The 27,711-nt window shown below is 35.8% G+C and overlaps 2 protein-coding genes across 4 annotated transcripts in view; one reads left to right on the top strand and one right to left on the bottom strand.

The window, feature by feature from the left end:
• Nucleotides 1-1,718: 1,718 nt before the first annotated feature.
• LOC126819515 (intraflagellar transport protein 52 homolog) lies at nt 1,719-24,469 on the bottom strand. Of its 3 annotated transcripts, none has more exons than XM_050547642.2 (15): nt 24,432-24,469; nt 23,309-23,433; nt 22,943-23,030; nt 22,442-22,571; nt 21,574-21,649; nt 20,442-20,507; nt 18,594-18,720; nt 17,100-17,195; nt 16,050-16,118; nt 14,863-15,017; nt 14,121-14,208; nt 12,157-12,265; nt 10,500-10,645; nt 10,044-10,060; nt 1,719-3,994 (listed from the first exon to the last, which is right to left on the bottom strand). In XM_050547642.2, the coding sequence occupies exons 1-14, from the start codon at nt 24,447-24,449 to the stop codon at nt 10,046-10,048; spliced, it is 1,308 nt and encodes a 435-aa protein (XP_050403599.1). In that variant the 5' UTR covers nt 24,450-24,469; the 3' UTR covers nt 1,719-3,994; nt 10,044-10,045. The 3 variants fall into 3 exon arrangements, with proteins under 3 accessions (XP_050403599.1, XP_050403598.1, XP_050403597.1); XM_050547641.2 differs by having other exon boundaries at nt 10,040-10,060; XM_050547640.2 differs by lacking the exon at nt 10,044-10,060.
• Nucleotides 24,470-24,779: 310 nt separating this feature from the next.
• LOC126819508 (serine/threonine-protein kinase Sgk1) overlaps nt 24,780-27,711 on the top strand; it is a 104,066-nt gene continuing 101,134 nt past the window's right edge. Inside the window, exon 1 of the mRNA XM_050547618.2 lies at nt 24,780-24,873. The gene's annotated coding sequence lies outside the window, so the exon portion shown is untranslated. The remainder of the gene's footprint in view (nt 24,874-27,711) is intronic.

Consider the following 27,711-nt stretch of genomic DNA (forward strand, 5'->3'; position numbering starts at 1 on the left):
TTTATGCACACGGTTGAGCACACACCGATCCGCAGTGAATATTCGCTATGCCGCGACAATCACTGATAAGGATGACATCGATGCGACTTAATTTGCCTCAAATATTAACTTTTTTCCTCCGACAAATTAAATTCTAAAACATTTTTTTTATGTATAAGAAAAATAAATAAAGACGTTTGATGCATTTGTAGGTAAAAATTATTTCCTATTTTAGTGTAAATGGGTATTAAAATGAGTAAAAGGCCCCATTCTGCTCGAATCAGTAACGTCTTATGTAAACAACGCACGCATCATTGAGCCAATTATTGACGCCGCGTGATATGACGTCAAGTGTTATAGGCAGTCATCTTTTACAGAGATATTAGAAGAATATCGTCATACTCTGTGAAACAGATTGGGTTGAGTACCATATGTATGTCAAACTGTCTACCCCGGGGGAGAGAGAGAGAGAAATAGGGTTTAACGTCCACTCGACACAAACTAGGTCATTTCGGGACTAACATATGGTTTAATTTTATTTACATAATTCGCTTGCGCGTAGGGGTCTTTAGCAGTGGGAGGAAACCGGAGGACCCGGAGAAAACCCACGAGGTTGGACAGGCGACCCTACTCCTTGCCATGTACAACCGGGGATTCGAAACCACGCCAGTCGACTCAATGACAGACTTTATGATACAGCGCGCGCGCGCACGCTAACCATTCAGCCATCCAACCCCCCCAACCCCGGGGGGAATATAAAAGTAATCACTTGTTGGTAAATTCGACTGATGTTGTTGAGTCCTTTTTATAGTTCCACTTGTTAACTTCGTTCTATTTATTGTTGCCTGTAACGTCTGCTATGAAAGACCATTTGATCCTATTATCACTAATTAAAAATACCGAGCCTAATGTAGCGACAGAACTTTCGCATAATTCCAAATATAATCGGTTAAGCGGCGTTTTCAACAACTTGACCAACTATGTCAGGTCAGGCGAATTCAGTCCGTTAACTCTGAAATCAGAAGCGGTAGGCCAACGTCACCTAGCCTATGTTACTCCCCGTATACACCAAATTATAGCCTCGGACAGCCCTAGTGTAGCCGCCAACCCTGAACAGACAGACAAACAAACAACAGTCACAAATATTAGTATAGATTATTCATAATTGTTTTTCGGCACTATTTTCTGTCCAGTGCTCACACCGGCATTGCCTGTATCGCCAGTCCGCCCCTGCTCATTTAGAATCAAGCTATTTATAATATCCATCTGTTTTAATTATCCGATACTTAAAGGCTCAATACCACTCTTGTTGTAACTGAATAATATGTCCCAATCTTTATTCTGGTCAAAATATTGTACTATTTTACAATATTCCAATTAATTGATGATACAAATTTCATCTTAACACACCTAATTTAAAAAATTGGAAAAATTTCAACTTAATGATTTGAAAAGACTGACGTAAAGCTTTTCAAATGTGACTTGGATTTAAAAATATTTTTGAACCCTCTGGACAAGTAAAATAGGATTTAATGGATAATTTACACAACAGGTAGGACACTAAACATATAGTACTTAGAATAAGGCTATTTTTTTATTTTCTGGAGCTGTCAAGCCAGCAAGAGTGTTATTGTCACTTTAATAAACCATGGTAATTACTTTTGGTACGTGAATATTTAATCAACCCTTTGTGATTTAATGATAAATAAACAGACTTTATTTACAATTCTAAAAATAGATAAGATGTAGCATTCCATTTAATTCTTAACACTTTTCACAAACATTAATACAAAGAAAAAAAAAATTGCAAATACATAAATATATGAAAGACAAACATTTTCTGTCGATTTTCAAACAATGAATCAGTTTGGTGAAGGATGCAAGAAGTCAAATCCTTTTGCCTGGTGACCTGTAGCAAACAATGTAACTTTCTCAACTGATCAGAGTTAAAATTATTTTTTGTTAATTATTAATTTCATGGCATTTTATGTGTTGCTGTATTTTGATGTTTGACAACTTCAAAAGTTTACTTCCATAATTAAAGCTAATGTTGAGAAATAATCAATTGTGTGTTAATGTGTCGATACAATCTAGTATACTGTCCACTGGTTTGATTGGAGACTGCAATATTTTCAGCCTTTTATTCAAATCAGCCCTTTCTTGATTCAACCCAATTAACAATTAATTTGAAAATTTAATAGTGTGTGACTGATTAATTTTGATAAAGAGTGTCCAATTTACAAGTACTTAATTTCCTGACCACTGTTCAAAAATTAATCATTATACATCAATAATCAATTGGGTTGTTTATTTTCTAAAAGTAATTGAAAAATTAAACACTTGTAAATTGGAGACTCATTATCAAAATTAATCAGTCGGCTTTAAACTGGAAACAAGTACAAATTAGATGATTTTTGGTGATTTTAAAAGATTTTTAGGAATTTTTAAACAAAGATTTGATATTGAATGAATGTGAAAGGAATTAGTGCTAAATATACAAGATGATATGATACCCGGGTTACAGAGACGATTGACACAAAATCTCTATCAAATGTAAAACATGTCTCGAAATGAATTATAAAGACTGTTAACTAGTTTGACTTTGAGAAATTTTAAACCGTTAGTGTCACAAAAACATTTTCTATATACATGGTAATCATAAATTCTACAATAAATAGGACGGCTTCGGTAACAAACAATTATGTTTCATTGAACAACGAATATTTGATATGATTATGCAAAATACAAAAATGTACAGCAAGGTTAACAAAAACCAGAATCACTTTCCTATTTTGATAAATTATCATCAGTTATGGCATAATCATTAGTTAATTACGACATCATTGTCAGTTAATAATGACATCATCATCATTGAATAATGATATCATCATTGGATAATGGCATTATCATTAGTTAGTCATAATGTCATCATCATCAGTTAATAATGATATATCATTGAATAATGGCATCATCATTAATTTAGTTTAAGACATCATCATCAGTTGAAAATGGCATCATCATTGATCTGTGATACCATCTGGGACTAATCATATCAATAGTTAATGACATCATCAGTTGATAACGACATCATCATAAGCTAATAATGACATCATCAGTTAATCACGACATCATCATCAGTTAATCATGAAATCATCATCAATTAATCATGACATCATCACCAGTTAATAATGGCACCACCAATTGTCTACGACTAACAATGAAAAAATGCCATAATCAGCTATATAATCATGTGATATTTGTTTTAAAGAAACTTATCTCTGAAATCATGTATCACATCATGATAAGTGGCCTGGAAATAAGGCACTTGTCACAGACATTGGCTGGCATAAATTCAAACTGGTCACACTCTGGAGTTGGTCATCTTCTATGTTTTTTTTATTAATTTCATTATTACATGTTCGGTACATTTTGTCTTCAAAAACTAAGATCATTATTTCCAGGCTTAATCATAAGTTAATATTATTGACAACAACGTCAGTTACTAATGACATCATCATCAGTTACTAATGACATCATCATCAGTTACTAATGACATCATCATCAGTTACTAATGACATCACCATTAGTTACTAATTACTAATGTCATCATCATCAGTTACTAATGACATCACCATCAGTTACTAACAACATTATCATCAGTTACTAATGACATCACCATCAGTTACTAATTACTAATGACATCATCATCAGTTACTAATGACAACACCATCCGTTACTAATGACAACACCATCAGTTACTAATGACAACACCATCAGTTACTAATGACAACACCATCAGTTACTAATGATATCATCAATTACTAATGACACCATCAGTTACTAATGATATCATATTCAGCAAATTAAGTAGCAGGAGTAAATGAAACACCAAATGGTATGTTTTCTTTTATCCCCACCCAAATCAGTCTATGCTACATTGAAGAAATGATTTCATTGTTTAAGCATAAGATTCTGGTACACTGTTATTATACTGCATTGTTTCAAAATCAGGACCCTGAAAATAAAAGACAAAAATCAATAAATTACAGACAAATATGATAGACATACACTGGAATAGGTTATTAATGAAAGATCACGATTCATTTAATAATATAATCAATTCTAAAACATAATTTTAATACGTAGATCTCCTCTTTGATCACTAGTCTGACTTCCCGATTGACATTATACAAAGACAGATTCTCCAGATGAAATTACTTACAATTACGGTGCTACCACTTTGAATTTGATACTGATCATTTATGAACAAATGACGATATCTAAATCATATTTCAATATGCATATTTATTATTCTTTTTAAAAGGTTAGCATGACATCCTGTTTGGCATTATATAACATAGTATAAAGATAGATTACGCCATTCAAATCCCTGACATATACGGCGCTTACACTGTAAAGTTGAAAAGTGGATACTGTTCATTTACGAACAAATGAATTGTACTTATGAAAACATATTGTTGTCGCAAATATTCAATCTGATTGGAACTGGACCATTTTTAGACTGAAATTCCCATTAGATATTGGGGGGAGGGGGGCAAATGGTTAACATGTGTGTTTCACATGGCGTGGTTTCTATTCCCCGATCGTACGTGACAAGGAGTACAGGGTCCCCTGTCTAATCTTGTGTGTTTTCTCCGAGTCCCCCCATTTCCTTCCACTGAAAAAGACTCCTATGCACAAGCGAATTAATGAAATAAAATTGAACCATATGCTGGTCCCGAAATGACCTAGTTTGTGTCCAGTGGACGTTAAATAAACCCCCATTTCTCCCTATTAGATATTCATCTTTCACAATGTGTATTTCACATCCACATGATAACTTTAGCCTCTAAAGCACTCACAAGTTTTTTCAGCATGATCAAGGGCAATAATTCTGTAATTAATTATAAAATTTTTTGAAGGCTTTATCTCATGCACAAAAACATTACATATAATTTTTAAGTCCATCAGATAATAATTTGTGGGGATACGAAAGTGAGTCTTTGTGGCCACTGAAGACAAATTAGTTCATATTTGGAGTTGGGGTTTAATGTCCACTCGACACAAACCTGGCCATTTCTCTACTAACATATGGTTCAATTTTGATTCAATAATTCACTTACGCGTAGTGGTCTTTAGCTGTGGAAGGAGAAAACCCATGAGGTTGGACAGACCTACGGAGAAGCGAAACCAAACCACTTTACTCAATGACAGACCTTATGATCTAACATGCAGACGTTAAACTATTCGGCCATTCAAAACCCTTTGTTATCAGAGTGTAAACCACTGATTCTGCTGTTAATGTCTTAGCCAATGCATTACCTGGAACTGTTGCTACTACATTGTAAGTGTGCTAAATAATGGCAGTGACGTAATTAAAAAAAGCTTGAAAATAAATTTTCCCAGTTTGTCTGGACAGGTCGTCGCCCTTTAAAACTGGGTGGGGCTGTTGACATGATCTGATTCCTAAGATTTTTTCAGAAGATTTAAAAAGCAAACAAATATTCAATCCTGTAGAACTTCTGAAGAACAGCTTTTTAAAAATCATTAAATAGTTAATTTGATCAGATAAACAATCTTTTTATAACAAAGTTCGGTTCTTTATAAGTCAAGTTTTCCTATTTTAGTTTCCTTACAATCGATTACAATCCTACATAATAAAACAAAACAGGGTCTGTGTTTTAATGAGATTTTTTTTATTACATGTACTGGTAAGTTTTGTTTACGTCTAGACAAAATCCTCTTTTTATAATAAAACAAGTTCTTTATGAGATTTTTTTTTTGTGTTAAACATAGGTTGCTTGGCAACGAAAAAATATGGCCAGCAGCTAAGTTGTCCAAACAGATAAGCTCAACAACTTATTAAAATATCAAGAGGTCAAATTTAGGTCACCAGAAGTCATTGTCAGTTTCAGAAAATAACAGGCATGTATCCAGACAAGGGGGGGGGGCAGGGAGTCCCTTACCCACACCCCACTGGTGCTCTTCTGGCGAACCGACGAATCTGATACAGTAGAACTTGTATTAAAGATGGGTTCCCAGAAAAGTATTTATCGGGTGGTTATTTCCAATAAAAGTATGGCAATTTTGGTATATATGGAAAGTAGAGATATCCAATCTTACTAGAAAAATACTGGATTCCCCGAAAAACACTTATGGAGTGTATACAGGACAAAAATGTAAGGGTTCCCCTAATCAACAGCCCGACGATTATGACCTTCTGCACGCACGATGTCAAAGGTCACAAGCGAACATTGAGCGCTTGATGTACAAGTTAATAAACTTTATGAAAGTTGGACGTACAATACTTTCTGAGATAAAAATGACGGAAAAAGACGCGGGTAGTGGATAATCCGAGAATTTAATTAGGATTCGATATTTGTAATAAATAGTAAGCGATTAAAGACAACATCGTCTTATGTATGCAATGATTTCTCCTCTGACTCCCAAGACGTGACGTAAACATGACCTGGTTTGATCAAATTTTAATAGCAGGGCATTCCTTCGCAATTACAATGTTTGAGAAGGATTTGAAGCATAATTATGACAAATTAATTAGTTTGAATATGTTTTTGGTCCATATATACCATTAAATCACCCAGTTTGTACGCGGGAACCCATCTTTAAGCAAGCACCCAAGGGAAATTTAAAAATGCTTGCTTAATGGAGGTACTCTTTGACTAGAGGTATCCAATATTGCCCCAACCCCTGCCACAAAAAATAAACATATAGATTGCATATATTTTTTTATTCATGTAGTATAACAATAGCAGGCATGTATCCAGAGAAGAGGGGGGGGGGCAGGGAGTCCCTTACCCACACCCCACTGGTGCTCTTCTGGCGGACTGACGAATCTGATATATTTAAGTATTGAGAATTATGTGTTTGAAATGCGACGATTTTTTCTCTCCTACATTCATGGAAATAACACCGTTTTGGTTGACTCCACCGTAATACTTTACATGTTTTTATGCAGCTAAATGAGAACATTATCTCAAAAAGCTCCATTTATCAAATTCGCAGGAAATTCTGCCTGACCATGGACCTCCCGCCGTTCAAATTCCTGGATACGTCCCTGATTAGGGTCAATAAGCTTCTATTCCTTTTAGTAAACTTCAACAACAAATATTTTTTAAGTTATGTGTGGCATATCGTGTTCTAAATAATATTTATGATTATACAAAATACATTAATAATAATACAATCTATTCTTTGAATGACATTTAGTAATTGGAACATAATCGAATAACACACTATTTATGTATAACAATTACTCTGATTTATTTTACAAAGACATTTCAACAAGATTTCACAAGTGTTATATGCTTGATAATGACTTGTGAAATCTAGTTGAAATATCGCAGTGAAATAAACCATAGTAATTATTATCCATAAATAGTGTGTTATTCGATTAATACAATCTCAGATCTGTAATAAAAATAAATTAAAATCCATCACCAGTATCTTTAAAGAATAAAATCAGAATTAAGCTAATTAAGCTTATACTAACTAAACAAAAAGGATTAATTACAGTAAGACTATAGCATAACCTCCTAAACAAACAGGTCTTGTTCATAATTAAGAGGAAACAAGTTGACTCAGTCATCTAACACCCTCCTTTTACACAAAAATGCCCAACCAACGCCCTCCTTTTACACAAAAACGCCCAACCAACGCCCTCCTTTTACACAAAAACGCCCATCCAACTCCCTCCTTTTACACAAAAAGTAAGTTAAAAAAAATTTCCATAAATAATTCAAAAGTTATTAAAATGTAAAATTTCTAATTAGCAAAGGCACATACTAAGAACTATGATTGGTTGATATGGGTACAGTTTCATAAGATATCTGGAGTGGTTCCTGATATAAGCTCCAGAAAATAAACACGACCATGATGGAAGGACAGAACCCATTTCAATAAACCTCCCCCTTAATTTCGTTCTGAGTGGGATAAAAATTATTCAATTGGACAAAGTTCACATTTCACAACGTGTGTACAAATTAAAGTTTCATAAAGATATCTTGAATGGTTTCTGAGATATACCAAAAACTTTATCATGGAAACAAAATGTAACCAACCCCATCGAGCAGTATTCATATTACTGGTAATAGGCACTTTTATAAAAAATAAATAAATAAAAGGAAATGAAATGAAATGGGGTTTAACGTCCTACTGTTCTGCTCCTATACTGGGCTAATGAAGACGGGCATACGCCATACAGTGTGCTATGAGGGAAATTTTGCCCGGGCAGCGGCACTATCGCCTACTCTTATATCGAATTCCAACTGCCAGGGGATCTTTCACGTGCATTCCAATATATACACGGGACCTCGGTTTTTCGTCTCATCCGAAGGACTAGACAGCTGTCCTTGTCAGGTCTTCCGTTCTGCACCACTGACAAGGGGAAACCAAGTCGGAAAATCCTGATGAACTTTCTCAGCCAATGCAGGGATCGAACATCTGACCTCCAGGCTAGCGAGCCAGCATCTTAACCAACCAGCCACCGTGGCTCCCATAAAAGGAAATAAATTATTATTTGGTGGCAGATTAATTACCATAATGTTTCATATATCAAGCACACTCTGCCCCAAGAAATGTATGTATGTTCGTAATTCACTGTCCACCATTGTCCATTGTTAATTGATAACATAAAATTTATTTACTTTTTATTTTTAGAGAGAACTTTGCATGTCGTTCAATTTGATTCAGTTTATTGAATAAATATTGTGTTTAATCTAACATAATTGAGCAATTAACAGTTATGTTCTGTGTATTTCCAGTTCAATTACTAAATTAAATTGGTACAGTTTACACAGTGATCTTCACAGGTGTATAATATAGAATACCATGAATGATGTTGCTTGATAAAGACCAGGGTCCTTGGTTAACCTATTCAAAATGTCACTCAGAGAGAGAGAGAGAGAGAGAGAGAGAGAGAGAGAGATATGGGGTTTAACTCCACTAGACACAAACTAGGTCATTTCCGGACTAACACATGGTTCAATTTTATTTCATTAATTCGCTTGCGTGTAGGGGTCTTTAGCAGTAGGCGTCTTCATACTATATTTTCATCCTAAACGTGTTTTAAATAGGCAAGTGGTTTTCTGGGGAGATTTTTTAAAACAGGGTTGTAATGAGAGAGAGAGCGAGGAGAGATGGGGTTTAAAGTCCACTCAACACAAACTAGGTCATTTTGGGACTAACATATGGTTCAATTTTATTTCAAAACCACGCCAGTTGACTCAATGACAGACCTTATGATACAGCATGTGCTAACCAATTCGGCCATCCAAACCCCACTCAGTAATAGAAATGAAATGAAATGGAGTTTAACGTCCTACTGTTTTGCTCCGAACTGAGCTAATGAAGACGGGCCTTGGTAACAGAATCCAGTGTATATTCTGATCAATTACTAAAAATCATTGGAAAAAAAAATGGTCTATTTCTCTGCTCCAACCTAGTTAAAATATCACTCAGAATAGAGTGGTTCTCGGTGTATATTCTGTTCATTTATTAAAAACCATTGAAACAAATAAACTAATCAGAAGACTTGAAAGAGTCAGTCTATTGTCAGGAAAGGTTAGGGAGGTCATTTATCCCAGCACCATTCATTTATCAGGAATTCCAATAATGTGGCATCTAACCCTAACCCAGAAAGGGCGGACACCACCAAAAGCTTGTTTTATAAGGAATTATTCATGAATTTCTGACACACTCTAACAATAGAATCTGCTGGGAGGATAACTCAGGTCAAAAATGGTTGGGATTGCTTATTATGGTTGAAGAAAAATTAGGGTGGCTGATCTGTCGGGAGGATAACTTCGGGTCAAAAATGGTTGGGATTGCTTATTAAGGTTGAAGAAAAATCAGGGTGGCTACTGTATCAAAAATTACTTTACTAACGGCAGAAGCATTAGAATAAATATACGCCGGCAAAAATATTTATGGAAAAACTGAATTCTATCGAATAACCAAAGCAAAATGGAGACCATCACCTTAAAATAATATCTGAAAAAAGGGGGTAATTTAAATAAAGGTAAAAAAAAGGTTTTAAACTTACAAACCCTTATAAAAGATCATCCTTAAGAATAAAAGTAGTTAAGAAAAATTATAAATCATTTGTAATGAATTTTTACGTTTGATTTCTCGGCTCCAACCAGGCTAATGAAGATGTGCATACACCATACAGTGTGCTATGAGAGAAATTTTGCTTGACAGCAACGCTACGACCTACTCTTATATCAGGGAATCTTTTATGTGCACACCAATATGTACATGTGACCACGTTTTGTTTTGGTCCCAGCTGTAATTGTGTCAGGCTCTGCATCCTGCACCACTGACAAGGGGAAACCATGACCTCCAAGCTAGCAAGTCAACAATCTTACACACTTAGCTACCGTGGCTCCCTGCATGAGCACTAAAATCAAACTCAATGAAAAGGCTGTATTCTTCGAGTATTTCAGTTACGTTTTCTTCAATAAAGCCCACAACTTTAATACAACTAATAAAGTCTAAAATACCTGATTTAATTTTTTGAATTCCACAACTTGTGATAAGACGTATTCTAGGACGTGTTTAGCATCACGATTATCTGGTGGCAGATTCTGCATCACACCAAGAATATCCCCACATTCCCTTGTATAATATTCTAGATCATCATCAGTACCTGAAATAATTAGAATTTATTCATATTAAAAATGTCCACATTGCTTCAAATATAGTAAAATTAAAAATGCCCACATTGATTCAACTCTAACTCATATAAAAAATGCCCACATTGATTCTACTCTATTGGAAGCAACATGACACAATTATTTGCAAAGCATGATAAAGACAAGAGACCCCCCGTTGAAATATCACTACATATATAGACATCCAGATGACTCGAAGAGACCCCCTGATGACTTGTAGCTATAAACATTATTTTTGAAGAGCTCACCAGTTGAGCTCCCCACTATATGTTATATCCATCTTGAGGACACTTAATATGATCTATAAACTTGTGAATTGATTCAGTTGATTAAGTTGATGTATTTGTGGAATAGATCAATTCTTTTACACTGTACTTAATTAAATGCCTTAAAAGAATGTTGGAAATATTGATATTTCTCATATCGTAATATCAATCCAAGATTGATTATTTAACATTCGATTAATTAAAGATGCATTATGTAAGAGCTAAATATGCCTACTGAAGGTCTTTTTTCTGATTATAATTTAGACAACTCTCTAGACCAACAGATGGATTGGATATTAAATGGATTACACCATCAGCCCCACTGTTTATCATCGTAGCAATGGCAATTGAGACTATGCTATGATCGTCAAAACTTCAAACATTCATAAGTCTTTCTTTAGGCCTGAAATGTTATCTAAATTATCAATTAGACATTAATTAACTTATCCAGGCCATAATAAACTCTCGATGTCAAGGCTAGCCTTCGATGTTGGCTGGATTATATTCCTATATGCCGCTAACGGCCATTGATAATTAAATCAAAAAAAGTGGATAATCGAGACTATGCTGTTTATATTAATGATTTTAGTAATGATGATCGAGACCATGCAAAAATTTCACCCGCTTCTTTCTTGGCTCATAGTGGATCAATTTGACTGAAATTTTAAGCAAATTACCTTTACACTATTTATTTTTTAACTATTATAGTGAGAACTGACATCTCTTTATCTTATCTCCCATAATGTATCTTTAATATCATCTAGTCTTATACAATGGATTCAATTGAAATAAATGGTGTATTTATCCATTTTTATGATGTAATTTAAATCATTCAGGTTTATAATGTAATGTGAATTATTTGTGTTTATAATGTAATGTGAATCATTCGAGTTTATGATGTAATGTGAATCATTTGTATTTATGATATGAATAGTCCATGTTGATGATGCAATGTGATTCATTTACATGTATGTTTAGAATGTAATGTGAATCATGGTGTTTTGATGTAATGTCACAAGGAATAAAATGGTTATAATTAACACCAGTAACATGAATTAGATGCCCAAGATGTTGCAAAATGTTTAATTCCTCATATCTGAATGGAATGGAACCATTTGTGGACTGCTATTCGTTTTAGAGATTCAACTTTCACAATAATGTAGCAGGGGATAAAAAAATTCCCCAAATGATGATCAGAAATTTGAAAAGATATATCTTACATTTGTTAGTTATCTGTGCTATTCTGGCCTTCTCTGATGAGAACTGGTCGTCGAGATCAAACAGTTCTAACGGTGGTGGGGGCAATTCTCTGAAGTTCGGTGGAAACGTCTGTTGAAGAAATAAATCAGAATAAAATAATATGGTATTTTTTATTTATCATAGCTAAATGTATGGAGAATTTGCCAGGATAGTTATAGTTTATGCCTATCATTAAACCTTCCATTTCACTCACTACATAAACTTTCCATGGAACCTGTCGACCAAGGCACACATCCTAATTTTAGACTATCTCGGATAGCAATGGACACAGTAAGCTTGTTTTCATATCAACCTAAAAGCAAATTTCCATTATATGGGTCCAGGTCATAGGGACACAGTTAGTGGATGTCCATATTAACAGTGAATTGTCATTATGTCAATCCGGGCCAGAGAGAGAGAGAGAGAGAGAGAGAGAGGTTTTAACCCCACTTTACACAAACTAGGTCTTTTCAGGACTAACATATGGTTCAATTTTATTTCAATAATTTGTGAGCACGTAGGGGTCTTTAGCAGTCAGAGGGAACTGGAGAACCTGGAGAAAACCCAGGAGGTTGGACAGACAACTCTACTCCTTGTCATGTACAAGCGGGGAATAGAAACCACGTCACTTGACCCAATGACAGACCGTATGAAGGAACGCCCCTCCCCCCCACCACAAATGTGCAAAGTAAGGCCGTGTTGAATTGATTCCTTGTTTCTCCTGCCACCACTCAGGCAATCATGTGCGGTAGTGCGGTAAACACAACACAAAGTGGGTTTCAAAACACAAAGTGGTCTGGCATAATACCTATATAGTCTGAGGGTTGTGTACCATTTTTAATAATATTATAAATAATCTAGTTATATTATTGGTTAGAATAAAAACACAGATAATATTTAATTAAATAAATTTAATAACAAACTAAAATTTGGTAACAAGCGGCTTCTTGTTTAACTTTTTAAAAAATGAAATAACCATATTTTGATATAAATTTTCCGTATTCTTGTGTTAAAATACAATGGAAACATTCCAGTTAGACGATATTTGATTCGCTTGTTGAGTTATAGATGGTTTCGATAATATCATCGAACGTGAAAGTGCTGGGAATAACCACCAAAGTCGAGTCGAGATAAGTAAATTCGCGTACCGGTCGGCCTAATTTATTTATTGATGTTCAAGGAAATAATAGTGGTCCCGTTTGTTCGTTGGTTCGTTAAACTCCACAAACGAGCGAACGGGGCCACTATTATTTCCTTGAACATCAATAAATTAGGCCGACCGGTACGCGAATTTACCTATATCCCGGCATAGCTCACCATTTTGTAAGGCGTGCGTTATTTATTACACAAGATATGATTGGGTAATACTTGAATAATAATGACGTGTTATAATTTTAGCCAATGGAAAATTGATTATTCAGGTTCGCGGTTGAATATTAGCGATTGTCTTACAGTTTATAATATGCTTTCTCATTAGCCGAAATGACTGCTACACGCGCCATTTTGCGGAATTCATCCAATCATATACAGTGTAACTTATTCCATAGTATGCGGGCCCCTACATGTGTATTATCAACCGGATCCATTCACTTGATTTGATATGTGTTTATTCGGTGCAATGCCTATTTTCTGTCTTGTCCGCAGGTTTATCTTGTAGATTTTTGTTTTGCGTGTAGTGCGGCCCCCTGCACTTACTTATTTAGTTCGTATCAGGAATAAACAACGAGAATTGACTTCTGATGTTTGGTAGAATTTTATTTAGATGTTATTAACGTAATTTTTTGAATATTTTTTTTTGTGTTAAAAACGTAAGCGCACGATTTTCGGGGTCCTCGACCTAAGCGCGCGGGCGAGGAGAAACAAGGAATCAATTCAACACGGCCTAAACTATGAGTTTTCATAGTATTTTTGTGTGAACTTCTAGTTATGATATATTACTACGTACCGCAGGTTGTAATGGTGGTAATGGTGTCTCAAACTGTGGTGTTATCAACGTTAGACCTTCATGTTTACATCGTAACTGTTCATAGGCACTGAAAAAATACAACATTTACTTCATAAAACAATAGGGCAGTAATGTGTCTCCGTACAAGGATGAATGAAATAGGGTTTAACGTCAAAAGGGCAATGAGGGGGGAATAATGCCTGAAGAGTCATTGAACACCAACTGTCAAGAGTTATTTTATGTGCATGCAGGATGATATAGATGCTGTTCCTTGCCAGTATCTCTGTTCACACTACTGAAAAGGGGTAAACCATGCTGCAAAATCTGAGAACTTTCTCGGCCAGAACAGGGATCAAATCCGGGACCTTCTTGTTAGAAAGAGAGAGAGAGAGAGAGAGAGAGAGAGAGAGAGATGGGGTTTAAAGTCCACTCAACACAAACTAGGTTATTTTGGGACTAACATATGGTTCAATTTTATTTCAATAATGCGCTTGCACGTAGGGGTCTTTAGCCGTGGGAGGAAACCAACAGACTTCGAGAAAACCCATGAGGTTGGACAGGCGACGCTATTCCTTGCCACGTACATCCGGGGATAAAAACCACACCAGCTGACTCAATGGCAGACTTATGATACAACGAGCTCATGCTAACCATTTGCCCATCCAACTCCCCCTCCTTGTTAGTGAGCCAGCACCTCACTCACTGAGTCACCTGAGTTTAAATAAGAAGTTGTCAAACTTACTCGATAGCTTTAGGTACAATACTTGTATCTAGTTTAAATAATGAGTGATCAAACAGTGTTGTTATATCACGTGGTATGTCGTCACTTTCTTGTAAACATGTTTTTAGCTCATCTGATAATCTGGCCGTGTCAGGGAGTTGATTGTAATCGGAAATCTAAAACAAAAACATTACAAAGATTAATATTTATCCATTGGAGGGTCTGTTTAGTAAATGAAATGAAATGAAATGTGGTTTAACATCCTACTGTTTTGCTCCGAACTGGGCTAATGAAGACGGGCATACGCCATACAGTGTGCTATGAGGGAAATTTTGCCCGGACATCCACACTATGGCCTACTCTTATATCGAATTCCAACTGTCAAGGGATCTTTTATGTGCACGCCAATGTGTACACGGGACCTTGGTTTTTCATACCATCCGAATGACTAGACAGCTGTGGTCTGTTCAGTATTTACATAGCTAAGATGAACTGTCAACTAGTGCTGGCGTGATATATTGTTGAATTGATGTATCACGATTCAGCTTCTCACGATTCAAGTATTTAATCGCGAGATGTTGAAGCGATTTTTTCATGATTCTTTTTGATGTTTTTTTGTCACTTCAGTAAATAACCCGTCACTCTTAATTATCCACATCACACATTATTCATATGTACACAAACACTCTTTAATTGTCTTGGTCCTTATTTTGATAAACATCTATATCGTGATATAAAAACAGTTTTATTTCTTCAACATTGGCTTGACTAAAAATATCAATTATTCCTTTATCCTGTTGTTTTCTTGGTAAATATTGACCTGGTTATGAATCGTGATACGAATCGTATCGTAGCACCTGGGACATGCTGAATCAATGCAAGTAGGACCAATGAGGGATGGACCAGCGACATGCTATATCAATGCAAGTAGGACCAATAAGGGATTGACCATGGTCATGCCCAAGTTAGCGAGTTGTATGTTTTATCCTGGCTGGATGAAAAAAATCCATGTGTCCTTAAACAAGACACATTATCTCAATATTGGGTATACTGGACTATACAAGGCAAGTTTAATGTAATATAAAAGTTCTGGACCCCAAATACTACTCACAAGGGAGGTAAGAACATAAATGGCCCCTCAAAAGAGATAACAACAGAAACGGATGCTCAAGGAAGTGAAATGAAATGTAATTGACAGAGCAACTTACTTCTGGATCTTCAGCATCTATAATATTTAATTTTATGTCATCTGTTGTTAGATATTGTATCAAAACATCCTTCAAAAAAAAAAAATGAAAATAAAAAATAAAATTATAATCTGAAAAGAGAACTTTTGAGAAATGAATTATCTTTGGTTATATACTATATTATTGGAATTAACTACTTTATCCATTACGAATATCTGAAATCGGCAGTCCCAGACATAATTTTGTAAATTGGAGGTGAAAGACTCTAGCAAATCTTTATCCTTGTCCTGTATAACTATCTGATGGTTTATGATACTTTATTAAAGAAATAAAAGTAAACGTAGTATTGGCCGTTGGTCCCTAAATTCCATGCTGTGCCTTGATAGCTACCCAAGTTGTACATGTATCTGATTGACATGATTATCAAGTTACTCATGAATTTCCTTAAATGAGATATGTAAAGACTAGCTGGCTACGGGCAGTCTACGGGGGACATTTTAGTAACCCCATGCGTGAGACTTACGCGTCGCTTGCATGTGTTCGTCACTATAGAAGATCACAGACCGGCTGTAGAGGCTTTTGGGCCAGCACATACAGAATTTTCACCCAGTTTTTTTAGGCTGGTCTGCGAGCTACCAAACCCTACAATCTGTGCATGTTAAAAAATATACGGCAGGTTGTGAGCTACGCTTAAAGCTGCAAATCTAGTGCTCATTTCCGAACTGCTAAATATTTTAATTTGAAATCTTCAGATAACGTAAATAGTACATATTGTCAGATTTTGATGTTTGATTCACATATTTAAACACACTTCTATTTATGGTGCCTTGTAAAATCTTTTAATTCCACAAAACAACACAACAAGACATAGACAAAACAAATACACTTCTTTGATTGGCATTTAGTAATTACAATAACAAACGCAATAACATGACACAATTAGATATATAATCACAGAAAAGATTATCAATAAAAATAAAAAAACATATTATCGAAAAACTGGAAATCTAAATAGGCAAATGAACAGTTAAACGGAGTAAATTTTATATAAAATAAGGGAAGATAACTCACAAGAACTTTACTGTTTTCTTCTTTATCTATATACTGATCATGGAACATGTGAACAGATCCTACAACAGCTAATTTACCTCTTCCTTTTATATTCATCTATATAAATAAATACAACAATAAATCATTAAATATATTCATTTAATATTCATGAGGTAACATATAATTACTCTTCTTGAACATCTTATACCACTTCTCATTTCATTTGAAGTGTTCATATAGCTAACAAACTTGTGTATGTATACCAAAAATTAAATTATGAAATATGGAAAAAAAATTAAAATATCGTTTTATAATATTCTATTGAAATGAAATGCTGCATCAGAACTAATGAAGATAGGCATACTATACACAGTGTACTATGAGGGCAATTTTACCCAGTAAATGGCCCTACAGTCTACTATTCTTTCGTATTTCAACTGTCAAGGGTTCTTTTATATGAACAGCAATGTGTACATGGGACCTTGGTTTTTTGTCCCATCAGATAAACTTGATGTTGTTCCTTGCTAGGTCCTTCGTCCTGGACCACTGACAAGGGGAAACCAATCCAAAATATCCTGAGGAACTTTCTCAGAAATATTATTTCACAGATAAGATTTTACATCCACCAAACACGACAATGTCAATATATGGTTATAATTTAATTCAGTATCTCTCTTGGACATGTGAATCTTTCAGCAGTGGGATGAAACCAGAAAACTCAAATATAACCCACATGGTTGGACGGACATTTATAATAAAGGCCAAGACCGACCAGCTTAGAAATGAAATGGGGTTTAATGTCCTACTGTTTACTCCGACCGGAATAATGATGACAGTGTGCTATGGGGGTAATTTTGCCCGGGCAGCGGCACTATGGCCTACTCTTATATCAAATTCCAGTGTCAAGGTATCTTTACGTGCACGCCAATGTATACACACAACCTTGGTTTTTCATCCCATCCATACGACTAGACAGCTGTCCTTGTCAGGCCCTCCTTCCTGCACCACAGACAAGGGGAAACCACGTCGGAAAATCCCAAAGAACTTTCTTAGCCAATGCAGGGATTGAACACGCGACCTTCAAGCTAGTAGAAATGAACGATATTCTCAATCTGGTTAAAACACAGATCCTGTTTCGTTTCATTTTTTTATAGTTTCAAATTTCGTTTTACTTGTCTTCACTACACTAGGATCTGGAAGAGTTGTTATATTGTTGAAATGAGGGATTAGCCAATGAATTGGTCTGTTACAGCAACTTCTTGGCATGCCATGCACAGAACTGTGGGTAAACAACTACAAATGTCAACGCTGATTGATTTATCAATGCCTGATGTCAAAAGCTCAAAGACCGCTTGTACGACCACTGACACAACTTTCCAGTACAACTTGTCTGATCTTCATGTAGTGTAGACCATCGAAAGTATAAAAAAACGAAACGAAAAATAGATCTGTATTTTAATCAGATTGCGATTTTCTTGGCCTCCCAGTAAACATGATTTAAAATATTTGCCGCACCTTTGAAGAATGTAAAGCACAGACAGGTCGGTTTAACGGGAAACAAACACTACCAGTTGATAACACGGCAAACGCAGGTTTTATAACATTTACTGTTGCACCATACGGATATAAAAAAGATAAAGCCCTGAAAAAATACAAAACATCCATATAAAACAAAATCCATAGCAATTAAATAACCGCTTCTAAAAATGAGAGAGAGAGAGAAATGGGGTTTAACGTCCACTCGACACAAACTAGGTCATTTCGGGACTAACATATGGTTTAATTTTATTTCAATAATTCGCTTGCGCATAGGGGTCTTTAGCAGTGGGAGGAAACCGGAGGACCCGGAGAAAACCCACGAGGTTGGACAGACGACCCTACTCCTTGTCACGTACAACCGGGGATTCGAAACCACGCCAGTCGACTCAATGACAGACTTTATGATACAGCGCGCACACGCTAACCATTCAGCCATCCAACCCCCCCCCCCTTCTAAAAATGAATATTCGGAATTTAGCTGCAGGGCTTTCATTACAAAATTTTACCAAACAGTCAATTTTTTTCCATATTATGTTCACTTCCAATTAGCATGATATTTTTTTCAAAGAATATGAAATTTTCTTTCATTATCCCAATTTTTGTGTATATTTTAAAGTTTTTTACATATCAAAACTCTAAATATATTGTATTCATTTTGTATTAAAGTAGCCAAGTCTCTAACTCAATATCTTCCAGTCTTCAACATTGCAAACACCATTTACTAGTCAATTTAAATCAACATTAATGTTGTTACCTTACCATTAAAAAATCGGGTTCTGATATCCAATATTTAAGACAAAATGAACATTTTAAAATTAGAACATGAATCACATGCTGGAATGCTTTCGAGTGTCATTTGTAACGAAGTGACTCGATGAACGAGGCTAAACATATCCCACAGGAGAATAGTACCGATGTAGACTGAAATAACCGGACGCCAAAGACTAACATTCAATTTGGACTCTTCACATATTTTGCCGAACATAACTGATTAAAAATTACAGTAAAATTAGAACTCATATATATACATCCATATTACATTATTATATGCGTTGTGACCTATTTGTATCCATTTCTAGTTGATAAAGAATACAGATTTAGTTCCTTTAAGGTTGTATTCTTTGAAATTCTAATTGTATGGCAAATAATTTGACTGTTTGACTGACAGCTAAATTCTCAAGATGATCAATTTCAGGGCCAGTCAGAAATGGAAATGAAATGAAATGGGGTTTAACGTCCTACTGTTCTGCTCCTATATTTGGCTAATGAAGACGGACATATGCCATACAGTGTGCTATGAGGGAAATTTTGCCCGGGCAACGGCACTATCGCCTACTCTTATATCGAACTCCAACTGCCAAGGGATCTTTTACGTGCATTCTAAAGTATACACGGGACCTCGGTTTTTCGTTTCATCCAAAGGACTAGACAGCTGTCCTTGTCAGACCCTCCGTTCTGCACCACTGACGAGGGGGAACCACGCCGGAAAATCGGGATGAACTTTCTCGGCCAATGCAGGGATCGAACACCCGACCTTCAGGCTAGCGAGCCAGCGTCTTAACCACCTAGCCACCGTGGCTCCCAGGGCCAGTCAGTCAAGATTGGTTAAATATTACTGAAATGAGAACTCTGGTTATCTGTAATCAATTTAAACTTACCGTGACGGGTAAATGTTACTCACCTGGATGTATTCGGCGGTATCTCTAACACCGAACATGATATGGAGTCAGGAATGGTATAATTAGATTGGAATAATTAAAAACTAAGTCAGGATTGGATTGATAAAATTTTGAATAAAAAAGTAAATATATGCAGAAAACTTACTGAGCATTATTTGTTTCTTCTTCTGCTCCAATAGCAAACGATTTTCCGGCCGCTTGACTGATAGCCCTGTAACATATTTAAACATAATTTAGTTTGACACCTCTGTAATATTCTTAACCGTCATTTTGTTTGACAGCTCTATAATATCTTTAAACATAACTAGTTTTTGAGACAAAAACTGCATACACACGTATATAATCCTTGAGTGGCATTTAGTCATTGAGCACACTAAAAAACACAACACAATTTATATGGAATACAATCACTGGTTTATACACATATAGCACAACATTTCAACAAGTATTCTCTTATCGTTATCATTTGTACTTGATAACGATAAGAGAGTACATGTTGAAACGTCGTGCTATATTTGTATAAACCAGTGATTGTATTCCATATAAATTGAGTTGTAATGGGGGTTTTTTTTGTATACACATGGTTTGGCATTGTGCAAATTTGATCATGATCTAGTGATATGTTCATATTAAAAAATGGCAGCCACAGAGGTTCAGTGAGTAAGCCACTGGCTCACTACCAGGATGTTTCGAGTTCGATCAGGGTGAGAGTCAAGTTCCTTAGGATTTTCCAGTGTGGTTTTCTCTCGTCTGGTGCAGGATGATGGACCTGACAAAGAACGGTGTCTAGTCCTCCGGATGGTTACGAAAAACGTCCACTCGACACAAACTAAGTCATTTCAGGACTAACATATGGTTCAATTTTATTCCAATAATTCATTGTATGTGGGGGTCTTTAAGAGTGGGAGGAAACCAGAGGACGTGGAGAAAACCCACGAGGTTGGACAGGCGACCCTTCTCCTTGCCAAGTACAACTGAGGAATCAAAACCACGCCACTTGACTCAATGACAGACCTTATAATACAACACGCAACTTCTGACACGTAAAAGAACATGAAACAGTAGTATGAATTTGTAATTAGAGTGGTTCGAGGCTCCGCTTTCCAGAGAGCACTGCTTCCACTAAGTAGATTGAGGTGTATAAAATAATCACAAACTTGCCCCCCCCCCCAAAAAAATCTCTTTCCCACTCAATCTTTTGGATTCACCCAAGTAGAGTCCTAACCACGATGCCATTACAATCCTGTTTTAAAAAATCGCCCCAGAAAGTCACTTACCTATTTAAAACACCGTTAGCTATTAAAGCTTCTTTAGGATGAAAATATTTATAGTATGAAGTTCTAACAACAGCATCTGAAATATTCAACAGCCAGTAAATTAAAGTGTTTTAAATAAAGCCACGCCTACTTCCATCAGTATTCCTTGCAATGTTCATTCTACACTGAGCTAAAGAATTTGTGTTTTAGTGGAGTTGTTTCCCTTTGCCAAACTACTGACTGCAGGCAAAGTGAGAGATAAATGGGGTTTAATGTTCATTCAAACAAACTAGGTTATTTAGGATGTGATGGATGAATAAAGAGGTTCACCCATGCATACCATTGGCAACACTGAAATATCCACAAACTGTTGGAAATCAAAATAGCCTGTACATGTAGCTTGATAAATGCAGTAAAGACATCCTACTGTTCTGCTCCGACTGGGCTAATGAAGACGGGCATACGCCATACAGTGTGCTATGAGGGAAATTTTGCCCGGGCAGCAGCACTATGGCCAACTCTTATATCGAATTCCAACTGCCAAGGGATCTTTTATGTGCATGCCAATGTATACATGGGACATCGTTTTTTTGTTCCATCCAAACGACTAGACAGTTGTCCTTGTCAGGCCTTATGCCCTGCACCACTGACAAGGGAGAAACCACATCAGAAAATCCTGATGAATTTTCTAGGCCAATAAAGGGATGGAACACCCAACCTCAAGGCTAGCAAGCCAGGGCCTTACCAACTTAGCCACCATGTCTCCCAGTAAAGACATTAGCAAAACCCTATTTCATTCCAGTTAATCCAGATTTAAATAGAAGCATTTTAATGAGAAAAACTACAGTGACGGAAAGAAGTCTTTGTCTCAAATAAAAACATATCTAACCTGAATTGACCATAATGCCAAATTCTTCCAATAGAAAGTTGATATTTGTGTTATATTTCGACTCTCCACCTTCTCCGATCATAATAAAAACACTACCACCATTCTCTAAATATTTCTTAATAGCATCAAACTACAAAATATAATCATGTATACATCAATAATCAATTGGGTTGTTTATTTTTTTAACAGTGATTGAGAAATTAAACACTTGTAAGTTATTGGACACTCATTATTAAAATTGAACAGTCAGCTTTAAACTGGACTCAAGTACAAATTAGGTGATTTTTGGTGATTTTAAACGATTTTTAGGAATTTTTAAACAAAGATTTGATATTAAACGAATGTGAAAGAAATTAGCGTTAAATACACAAGATTAAATGATATCCGGATTAAAGTGTTATTATCTAAACATTGTGTCTATGTATAATAACCCATGATTGTTCTTCTTGTCCCATATAACTGAGTTAGTTTAGAATTAAATCAGTAGACAGAATAAATTACCTCAGCAGCTGAAAACTTTTCTCTGGGTCCAGCAATGACAAAAACTCTAGCTTGAGACAGTTTTTCATCTGTGATTTCATCTTTGTTTCTAAAATTAAATTAAAAAAATGATCCTCAATTTGTAATGATCAATCAGAAAGTTCATTCAAAATACTGGGGGAAATATACATGTAAATGTTGCCACAAAAATTAGCAGGTAATTCTCAGGTCATGGGCATTAGTCACAAAATCTTAAACTAAAATGTTTTCAAAAATACAGTCCCAGAACCATTGTTTCAGCATCTAGTCTTCAAGAATATTGGACTTATGAGTTGTGATAATGAAGTTTATTTGAGTGTAAAATGAAACAAGAATTATAAAACTTACGCCACAAGCTTCCAAGTTGACCTTAACTTTCTATTTAATGTCTTAAAACCATTACTGAGTGAAAAAACTTCTCGTTTAGAACTGTTAAATAAGATCACGTTACTCTGATTTTTTTCATCCATTCCCTGAAATTAATAAATAAAAAAACTTAATAACATTCTCAAACAAATTTCTAACATTAAAATAATACTAATAGCCAACATGTATGATTTTAGAGATGAACTCTACAAATATATTTTTTCAATTATCATCATTTTCGTTGATAAAAGAAGATATATTAGCTTACAAAGTGTGAAGCTTAAAGGGCCAATCTCGATTATTTTTTGGAGAATAAAATTGCTTAATTTTGTGCTAAAAGTTGTTAAAATCCCCTCACTTAGGCCGAGCAACTAATTACTCAATAGATGTAAGGTTATGTGATATGTTTTCAAGAAACTTAAACCCTTCAGTCTTTATCTGGAAATGGAGACCGGTCTCTGGATAAAACCCAACTTTCATTTTATAAAATAACGTTACAGCTGAAATTTACCTTCTGTTATCAAGTACAGCATGTGGGTAGACCTCTGTATAGATCTCTAAGGAATGGCAATACATTATCAGGTCACCCAACGAAAAAAATAAGCGTGAAATTTTAAAAGGGTTACGTGTCCGGATAAGCAGTTTTGACGTTCGCAGCCACAGGACTCAATATTTTGTAATACCTGTAATGAAATTTAGTCAGGTAATGCCTGGCTCATGCCATACTGACTAAGAGAAAGACTAATTCAGTATCTGGTTGCAGACTCTACATGGCATATTAGTGAATGGAAAGTTTTAAATTACTATCAAAGGCCGGATTATTCAGTCTACTTCTACACCGGTAAAAAAATATCCCTTTTAACTGTCCGGCCATATTCTGTCCAAAAAGCTTACAGAGAGACTCTGCTGAGAGTCTTCGACTTCAGAAGAACAGGATCAATTAATTGCGAGTCGAAAATGACAGCTCTAATTCTAATATTCACTAAACAGGACCTTTTTACTCGAAACTCAAACAACCGTTTTACATGAAATAGAACACAAATATGCCCGAACTCTGGAATTAATAGAAACTGAATGATAAGAATGGAATAATATGAAATTTTACCTCAACTGTAGGTGCCATATTGTTTATGAAGAAACTATGCCGTGTTGAATTATGGGAAGGGTTTCAGAACGGCAGATTCGATTTTACGGAGATCTAATTGGTCAATAATCCAACCACCGACTACTTTCGATTTATTTCCTCCCGGTTCGAAAATAAACTTTATTTTTTTAAACTCTCAAATCTTGAATATGTCAAGGAACCCCTACAGAATAATAATAACTTTATTTAATAAAATCATAATCTATAAACTCAACAATTAAACTGTTTTATTTCCTTTAAAAATCGATTAAAATTTAATAGAGCAGATAGTCAGGTCACAAGCCAGAGTTCAAAGTTCAGAGAAAGGGGGCGGGAGAGGATAATATTGTATTGAGGAGGAAGATCCGATCTAAATCTAGTAATACCGTTATTGAATTTATATGGAGAAGTTATGAATTAGGACGTAAGTTCTTTCTGTATTTACCGCGATGCCCATTCTTTAAAATTGAATGTCTTCACAGTCAAAAATGTAATAATTATTAAAACTGATTATCTTGACCAGCACTTTTCTGACGTAAATTTATTAAATTAAGAATAAGATTTATAATTTATTTTATTTGCTTTTGCAATTAATATAGGGTGTAGCCTTCAATTTACAAAATATGGATATCAAATTCCAAAATAGACTGTACTCAATAACACATGAGGCGGAGAGAGACTGAGAGAGAATTAAATGGTGTTTAACGTCCACTTGACACAAACTAGGTCATTTCAGGACTAACATATGGTTCAATTTTTTATTTCAATAATTTGCTTGCGCGTACCGTTCTTTAGCAGTAGTGGAAGAAAACCGAAGGACCCAGAGAAAACATATGAGGTTGTCAAGTACAACCGGGGAATCGAAACCATGCCTGCAGTTGACTCAATGACAGGCGGCATGCCGGCATTATGATGATTTAAAACGCGCATGTGCTAACCATTTGGCCATCCAATCTCCCATGAGGCGGAGAGAGAGATAAATGAGTTAAATCATACTCTGCTCCGTCTGGGCTAACGAAGACTGAGGGAGGGAGATGGGGCACAAGTTCATTTTGGCCAAAGTAGCCTACTGTGTGTGGTCTTAAAAACATGTTAGCAGAACGTGCAATAGCCCTTTGTCGGCAATATCACTTCAGTGGAAGCGGACATTAAATAAAGCTATTTCATACACACACACAAAACAACCTTTGTGTATGGCACATAGATATGTCCCCAGGAATTGAGAGAGAGAGAGAGAGAGAAATGGGGTTTAACGTCCACTCGACAGAAACTAGGTCATTTCGGGACATATGGTTTAATTTATTTCAATAATTCGCTTGCGCGTAGGGGTCTTTAGCAGTGGGAGGAAACCGGAGGACCCGGAGAAAACCCACGAGGTTGGTCCCCAGGAATTAATTCTTGAGTGAAAGGGGTAGAAATATTTGACTGAATCAAAGGATTTTAGCCAAGCATTTTTGCATTCATTCTGTCAAAGAAAATATATATTTATCGTCAAAAACATTATCTTACTATTTACCACAATAGAAATGAAATGAAATGAAATGGGGTTTAACGTCCTACTGTTCTGCTCCTATACTGGGCTAATGAAGACGGGCATACGCCATACAGTGTGCTATGAGGGAAATTTTGCCCGGGGCAGCAGCACTATCGCCTACTCTTATATCGAATTCCAACTGCCAAGGGATCTTTTACGTGCATTCCAATGTTTACATGGGACCTCGGTTTTTCGTCTCATCCGAAGGACTAGACAGCTGTCCTTGTCAGGCCCTCTGTCCTGCATCACTGACAAGGGGAAACCACGTCGGAAAATCGGGATGAACTTTCTCGGCCAATGCAGGGATCGAACACCCGACCTCCAGGCTAGCGAGCCAGCGCCTTAACCACCTAGCCATACCACAAAAGAAGTTCAGTCTATAATTGTGGCAAAGCCACTATTTTGCAAGAGTGTGGCACGATGCCATGGATCTAGCGAATTAACTAACTAGAAGATTCCTCTGGATTTGCCATCATATGGCTTCACCGTATCAGTGGTGCAGGACAGAAAAAGTATTTAGCCATTTGGATTGGACTGAAAAGCACAAGGTCCTGTATTTAGGCTACCATATGACAGTACGTTAATGATCCTAGTATAGCCTATTATAGTAAGTTGGAACAAGATATAAGAACTTAGGCAAAATGTCCCTCGTAGCACAAAGCCATCTTCATTAGCCTAATTAAACATACATTATGCAAGAGCTAAATCTGTCTATTGCAGGTCTTTCTTTTGGCCTGAAATGTTATCTAAATTATTAATTAGACATTAATTAACTTATCCAGACAATAATCAACTGTCGATGGCATCGGGTTTCTCCGATATTAAATAGATTAGAAAGTTCAGACATATTTTGATTTAATCTATAAATGGTGGAGCAAGACTTAGCTTCGAACAACCAGTACTGTGGTTGAAATTATTGTCAAACCTTCAAAGGCTAATATCTTTGCTCGCAATTGAGTAATTTGGATGAAATTTTCAAATTGTTCATTTTACATTATCTATTTTTGAACTATTATAGCAAGAATGGCTAGCTCTTTATCTAAATTTTACATAATGTATCTTTAAATAATGTATCTTTTGGATGCAGAAAAGTAGGACATTAAACCTCATGACAAGGATAGTGTGTCATTTGGATTGGTTGAAAAACTGAGGTACACCAGTGTACTCAAATGCTGTTGTCCTGACAACATAAGCATTAAAAAATGAATAAGAGTTGGCAGAAAACATGCTCATAATAATTATAGGAATAAAAATTACCATAGAGGCGTTTTTTACGAGGAAACAAATCGGTTTCGATTACCTATCTCGTTTTGTATATGACATAGGTCTCGAGTTGGTATTTGATCCGGTTCTCGTAAATGTTTTTTTTCGGGTTCTCAGGTTTCTTCCCACTGCTAAAAGACCTACACGCAAACAATTTATTGAAATAAAATTGAACCATATGGTTAGTCCCGAAATGACCTGGTTTGTGTCGAGTGAACGTTAAACTCCATTTCTCTCTGGATTTACGCTTGTCAGTGGAGCAATACAGAGAGCCAGACAAATAAAAAAAAAATTTCTTGTTTTTCGGATGGTATGGAAAACCAGAGGTTTACCTGTGTAGTCGTTGGCATGCCAAATTTTCCATATATCATGCTTGCACACTGCTTTGCATAGGCCTGTCCCCATCTTCATTAACCCTTTTTTTGAATTGTCAGATATCCTCTCATCGTCTCATATAATAACTTT

This window comes from Patella vulgata, chromosome 4 (assembly GCF_932274485.2).
Source record: "Patella vulgata chromosome 4, xgPatVulg1.2, whole genome shotgun sequence".
In the NCBI taxonomy this organism is placed as follows: domain Eukaryota; kingdom Metazoa; phylum Mollusca; class Gastropoda; family Patellidae; genus Patella; species Patella vulgata.

Coding starts and splice junctions, on each gene's coding strand:
- LOC126819515 (XM_050547640.2), bottom strand. Junction 22,572..22,942: donor AAAAGTTTTCAGCTGCTGAG/GTAATTTATTCT, acceptor TATATTTTGTAG/TTTGATGCTATTAAGAAATA. Junction 12,266..14,120: donor TACCACCATTACAACCTGCG/GTACGTAGTAAT, acceptor TTTCTTCAACAG/ACGTTTCCACCGAACTTCAG.